Source organism: Gossypium arboreum, chromosome 12 (genome assembly GCF_025698485.1).
Source record: "Gossypium arboreum isolate Shixiya-1 chromosome 12, ASM2569848v2, whole genome shotgun sequence".
NCBI lineage: Eukaryota > Viridiplantae > Streptophyta > Magnoliopsida > Malvales > Malvaceae > Gossypium > Gossypium arboreum.
This window is the reverse complement of record NC_069081.1, coordinates 119,599,274-119,606,568: the sequence shown is the minus strand read 5'-3', so window position 1 is coordinate 119,606,568 and position 7,295 is coordinate 119,599,274. Positions and strand designations below refer to the sequence as shown.

The 7,295-nt window shown below is 28.5% G+C and overlaps 1 protein-coding gene across 1 annotated transcript; it reads right to left on the bottom strand.

Annotated features, from left to right (window-relative positions):
- Positions 1–2,137: 2,137 nt before the first annotated feature.
- On the bottom strand, positions 2,138–5,733 carry LOC108477087 (kinetochore protein SPC25 homolog). Its single transcript, XM_017779530.2, has 8 exons — positions 5,449–5,733; positions 5,233–5,298; positions 4,963–5,109; positions 4,125–4,238; positions 3,951–4,040; positions 3,743–3,865; positions 3,131–3,531; positions 2,138–2,516 (listed from the first exon to the last, which is right to left on the bottom strand). The coding sequence occupies exons 1-8, from the start codon at positions 5,615–5,617 to the stop codon at positions 2,505–2,507; spliced, it is 1,122 nt and encodes a 373-aa protein (XP_017635019.1). The 5' UTR covers positions 5,618–5,733; the 3' UTR covers positions 2,138–2,504.
- Positions 5,734–7,295: the final 1,562 nt, after the last annotated feature.

The window sequence follows — 7,295 nt, the reverse complement described above, 5'->3', positions numbered from 1 at the left end:
ATTGTTATGTTTTTAAGAAGGTCAAAGATAATTATTTATTATTTAAATTATAAGTAACTCGTTAAAATGTTTTTAAGATTTCTCAAAAGATAATTATGTGAAAAATCATATACAAATGAATATATATAAATTTTATATTTAGGAAAATAATGAAAATATTAAAAGGAAAGTGGGTATTGAGGAGAAGAGGAGTTATATAATAATGAGTAATTTTAAAGTCGTGAGATAGTGAGTGTTTTTAGAAATAAACTATTTTTATAAAACATTAAATTACATAGTTACTCTTATAAAACATTAAAATTATGTTCTTAGATTTTATTTTTTAACTATAAAATAGAAAGAATTTATTTTTAAAAATAAATTTAAATTGTAGATTCAAATAAATATAATTGATTTACTTTTTCTTTAGATCTATGATTATACCTAGGTTTTTTAGCTTTGCATTATTTTTTATTTTTAATAACAATAAAAATGTTTGAAATCACACTTTATTCAAATAATGAACTTGCTAACGAAGCAGCTGCTTTTGCGCCCCCTTACACACAAAGGTGTATCCTTTTTTGTGTCCTTACACACAAAGGTGCATTAAGCTTTGATTGTTGAGCTTACAGTACGCTTTGGAACTTTTTTAATTGACTATTGCACTGTAAGAGTAAACAACCCTTCCTTTATGTTTTTCTTTTTCTTTTTTTTCCCCCCTTTTTACCTTTCTTAGCATAAAGGAAACTTGAGAATACTAGATAATCCTTTTTACGGTACACTTGTTTTTCTTTTTACAATTACATTGAATTTCGGCTAAGTATAAAATTGAGTAAGATGATACTTTTACATGAGAGATAATTTTTTTCACTACTTGAAATCATAATTAAAGGATATCGAGTTCTTTCATACTTGACTTGACAACTATTAAGATCAATTTATTATTATAATTGAAAATTATTTCTGAAAATGGTTAAGAAAAGTATTTTTAAAATGATGCTAAAAGGATATCGAATTCATTATCACTCAACTGAACATGTATTAGAGTCAGATTATTGTTAATGTTGAAAATGTTTTTTAAACGCATGGTAAATTTTAACATTTTGTCCAAAACACTTGAAAAAATAAAATGTTGTAATGAATATTATTAAGTGGATGTTTAACCTTTCATATTGTTATAACCATTTTCTATATGAAATATATAAATTTAAATTAAAAAAATATTTAAAATAATTTACGATATCAATTTATTAGTTTGGTATTAACAAATATTTAACTTAAATTGTAATGCTAATATAAATAAATTTATAATATCTCATTATTATAATACATATGTTATAAAAAATACTATAATATACTAAAAATTTATGACACGTGTATGCATGTAGACAAGTACATTTATAAAATACGTACATGCGAAAAATACAATGAAGTATGTAAAATGAAACTAATAATAATACATCATATTCATGTATATACAAAATTACAATAAAAACAAATTAGTTTAAATTTTATAAGCCAAAAGAAATAGAATTAGTAAATACATTTAGTAAATAATATTAAATACATTCGATTTACTTTCGAGCTTATAATGCTATATTATAAAATTTTCAAATGCTATATATTGTATTTATATTATAATATATATTATTAAAAAATATTATAATATATGAAATATAATTTTAAATTTTTAAATAATTAATATAAATCATTTATAAAATTTAATTATTATAATAATATAAACGAGAGAAATTTATAAATTGATATCCAGATAGCTTTTAAAATTCAAAAAAAAGTGAAAAATTCAGCCTTTTAATTTAACTTGAAAAATAGACTTAAAAAACTACTTTTCCTTCTATCTATTTACCACAGCTTTTAGAACAAAATAGTAAACACACCCTTAGTAAAAAGTTCCTTTTGCTTTTTGTTATGAGTAATTGCTAAGTAATCGATCATTGTTGGCTGTATGTATGTGATGCGTATGCATGTATTGTATGCTTTTATTCTGTTTCTAAATTTGTCAAAAATGTTATTTTACGAGTGAAAGAAATTTACTTACATCCTATGAACTTGCAAGCAAATGTAGCAAACATAAAATGGGACAATCAGAGGTCTTCGGACCCACATATCGGAAGTGAAAAGGCTAACAAAATCGATATTGCAAGCGATGCAGATTATTATAAATGATAAAATGGTAATACATTCATCCGAAAGATACAAAGTACCAAAACCTAACAACGCTAAAGCATTTAAACATTCAGCTCAACTAATCATCTTCGATAACTTCATTCCAAAAATGAAGTATGATACAAACATAGGAAGGTCATACCGGGTTAGTGGCACAACTTGGGTTTCAAAGAACAATCGGTTCCAACTAAGTTAAAGGATATCTATATGTAGATTAGTTTCCACATCCTGCATGTTAACTGCATCACGGGCTAGTCAGAAAGTACAACATCAGCCCATACCCTAAAATCAACATGAAATCGGAAATTCGATACAACCAAGCAGCCTCCAGTCTAACTTCATTTCTTAGCCTGCCATATATCCGACATCTCAAATTAGCAATATTCTTCAGTATGGATATTGTAGTTTTGCTTTTACATGTAGTTGAAAATTGAAACAATAACACATAATATACAAGCCATACAAGTTCATCACACGCACAAATGCCTTGTCTTGAGATCCTAAGGTTATGGTACAAATACCTATTCTAGATAATTCATGAACCTGCTCCTTGCCTAAAGAAGGAAAGAGAGGGTTAGAGTATTACAAAAGGGAACTCACATCATTCTAGAAATAAATATGCATCCCCAACTTAGAAAATGAAGCAAACCAAGGGGTAAACATATTATTCCGAGAGTTCCGGGAAAACAATATGTAAGTCACACTTTGAACCATCAAGTATGAGAATCTTGTAGATATGCTAGCAGATTATTTGCAAGGCTAGGAAATGAGCCAGGCCAACCTTAACAACTCAAGTCTCAAATTCCATCCCTTTCTTTTTAGCTACTACCACCAGATATCAGTTGAATTCTTCAAAGAAAACAACACCAACATTCTAAGAGAAGGCATACAGGTATAAGGATATGTGCTACTTTCTGTATACAGGCTAAGACAGGCAGAGAACATGTGTATTGGGATATAATACCTTAAGCCGAGGGGACTGACGAACAACTGGTGATAAAAGATCTGGCTTTGCTACTTTCTTAAGCCGAGGGGACCGATGAACAACTGGTGATAAGATGTCTGATTTGGCTACTTCTTTAAGCCGAGTGGACCAACGACCTGGTGATAGAATATCTGATTTGACTACTTCCTTGGGATTTCTATTGAGTTCTCCATCAATATGTTGATTTTCATTTACCTTGGCTGGAGATTTACTTCCATGGCTGAATTTCTTAAATTGCCTATTTGCATCTTGAAGTGGAATGTGATGCTCATTTTTCTTGGCAGAAGATTCACTTCTATTACTCGAAACAGATAAAGCTGGACCCGACAAAGAGATTGTGGAACAGTCCTGATGAAAAGTTGTGGACTGGGGCTGCAATCCTGATGAGTCATAAGTGATGGAATAATTTTATTAAGAAAAATGATTACAAACTTATATTAGAGGAAACACATGGTAAGAATATGAAAAATAGCTTCTTAAATTACAAGCGGTGACAGAAAAGGTCTCAACAAACAGAATCATATCCTTGAAACTGCAGGGTAAAATTTAAGCATCAAACATGCAGGGTGAAAAGAATACAATGAATCATACCAAGTGCTGCTGCTTCTTGAAACTTTTCTCTGATGGTTCTAACAAAGCCAAATAAGTCATTTGTTCTGTTCAACTCATTAATCAAGTCTTTAATGCCATTCAAGTTTGGGTTGCAATCCAATACTTGAGATCATGAGGAAGAAAATAAACATGTTAGAACACGTACCATTTCAGAATATAGCTAACACAAAAGGACAAAATTACTTACAGGAGTAGGCATCATTTGCATGACGAATGGTAAAAGAATATTCTTCCTTTGGATTTTTTATGTTAATATCATTGAATGTAAACTTCACCCCTGGATAAACAAAAGAGCCAGTAAGAAAATAGCGGGGGCAAGAAGGGGGATCAAAATGCCATGCAACCTAATTATCTCACTTACCATGACCACCTTCAATCTGAAAACCAAGAACCCGATTATACCATGAAATAGCTTCTTGAATTCCTCCATTTTCCTCTATTTCATGTTCTGCATCCTCTTCAGTTTTTGACAAAGCTATGGATAACACCAAACAGAGAAAAAAGAATGAAACCACAGAATTCTGAAAATAATTAACAAATTTATATGAAATTATTAAAAGGAAAACAGTAAATAACAAAGCAAACATTGTTCAGGAAATAGAAGAAAACATGATATAAGCATATATTCCAGCAAACTAGGCCCGAAGAATAAGTTTTCCTGTTACTCTCTTGCTTGGAGCAGGCTAATTGGAGCATTCAAGGTGCATGGTGATCCAAAATAACTGCTTAAGCAGACCCCCTGGTACCTTAACAATTCCTTGCCAACCATAGGTAGTACAGATTCAAATTACACACTAAATGGCATGGGAAATAGCAAACAGATGCATATAGACAGTACAAATGTGCAGGTACAAACATCTTTAAGGAAATGAAAATAAGTAAATCCACCAAGGAATGGAGACTTAGCAATACATTTGGCATGGGAATATATCCATAGCAGCTTAACTCCCTTCATCAGCACGCAATGCGTGAAATGCATAATCCGTTATATAAAAACTCACCCCAATAACATTCTCAAAGCTCTAATCCCATGTAACCACTGGAAAAACAACAATGAAAATGTGCATTACCAAAATCTCTATAATTTAAATTTTAGATGGCAAAAAAAATGCAAAACCATGGTAGGTGAACACCAGATACATCAACTCGAGCCATACATGAACCATAAGTACAGCCCATTGTTAAGTGTGTATAACTACCTAGAGATTGCCGAGATATAATTGCTCCATACTCTTCCCTCCTACTCCTTTGAACTTGAACAGTTCTTTTAAGTTCTTCTACTCTAGCTTTTACAGCAGAGATTGAATCCCTCGTTGCCATCTGCTTCGCCTCTTTACGGGTCTTCGCTATAAAGCAGCATTATAAAAGAACATTAAAAACTCACTGTGCTTTCCAATTCATAACAAATTGATATATATCCAAACCAAAAAAAAAAAAAAGGCAAAGTTCAAAACAGAGGGAGCAAATACCAGCTAAAACCTTGACAAGCTCATCTTCGGCTTCTCTTAAATTGGCTTTCATTTTTGCAAGTTTGGCTGTAAAAAATATAGAATAACAAGAAAATCCCGGAAATTCACTATCAAGATTCAAAACCCTAGTCCTTTTTCAGAACCATAATTCCACTCATATATGTCAAAGAGAAAGTGAGTAGGAACCCTAAAATTAAAGGAAGTGAGGTTGCTGACCATGATTTTGAGCAGTATCAAGCGCTAGGGACTTGATGGAATTAAGAGAAGAAGGAAACGATGCCGTAAAAGAATCTATCTTCTGCTGTTGGATCGAAAACTCTCTGTCACAGATCGTTCTCAGAGACTCCATTTTCGTCTTTGGAGATTGCTCAGTTTCGCGCTCCATTTGCAAGAGAGAGGGGCCTGAAAACTTTTTCCTTTTTTTTTTTTTTTTAAATAAAAGGGCGGCCTGATTTGAATGAAAAGGGCAATCTTGTAAGAGACAGAGAAAATAGCTCCCTTTAATTTAAATTGAAAATATAAAAATAAAATTAATTCCCTATAAATCTAAGCATTATTTTTAAGTTAGCTATTTTTGTTAAAATTTATTAAAAGTTGCTGTAACTTCATAACATGAGTTAACTGTATTCAACATCCTCAAATTATAATTTTTTAATTAATCCTCAAACTTTAAATATTTTAATTGCATTTCTAAATTATTATGTCTTTCCATTATTAAATTTGTAAATATCTTAATTTTGATATTTTTGAAGGTTTTATAGAAACTTTGTCAGTTCACTCTCTTCCTTTCTTTCTTTCTTTTTTTAATTTTAATTTTTAATTTTCACTTTTTAAAAGTTATGTGATAATATTTTATTCTTCTTTTTAACTTTTTATTTTAAATTATATCATATAAAATTCGATATGATATTCAACAATTAAATTAATAATCTTAATAATTAAAATACTTAATTAATATAACATCGATAATTAAAAATATAATTAAAATATTTAAAAATTAATTTAAAATAAATATCATAATTTAGAGATGTCAACTATAATTAACTCTCATAAAACATAAAATGAAAGCAAGATTAATACAATAAAGATATCAAAATGACAAAATTCACAAAAACAAATACGCTTGGATATTACATAATAATTGGACGAAAATGTAAAATCTAATAATACGGTAAATTGAACAATTAATAATTTAATTATTGAATTTTCAAATAAAAATTGTGAGAATGTTTTTAATTAAAACGGTTAATAATAACTTTTACACTCCTTCCTATTAAACTGATGTTAAATTTTTCTATTTTATTACTGTAATGGTTCGTCATTTCTAACTTTTAATTTTCAATGATCATTAAAGCAAGGAATTAAAAGAAGTCAAAGTTTAAAAATAATAATTAACTTTTTATTATTAATATTCTATTTAAAGTTGGAATAAACCAATATTTATATGAATTGATTAGAAGTGTTTTTTAATTAATATTATATTAGTAATGATTTTATTAGCAATAAATTAGAAAAAATCATAAATTCTTTATTAATTGATTGAAATAAGTTAACATTTATATGAATTGATTAAGCTGTACATGAATTCTTTTGGGTGATAAACCCTAAAATTGAGTGATTATTAAATAGTTTATTAAATGTAAATTTTGTTTACATCTATTTTCATACAAATAGTTTACAAACATATGCATATTTTCTATAGGTAACTTTAAAGAGATTACGTATAAGTTAAATTTATTAATTTATTTAAAGTATTAAAATTAAAATTAAGTAATTTAACAGGTTGAATTTTATATTTTATTTTTATTTTTAAAAATAATTGAGAATCATTTTATTATTAATATTTCATATTTTAAAATAAATAACATTTTGTAAGTAAAAATATCATGCAAACCTTAACTAGGAATTATATTGTATTTTGTCTCATCTACTCAATAAATGGGAAAAATAATCTCTATACATTAAATCAAAAATAAATTGGTCATTTATATTAAAAATTGTCGTGGTTGACGAAATAATAATATAGTAAATCACATGCTGTGTCGCGCGTACTTCGTGTTGAC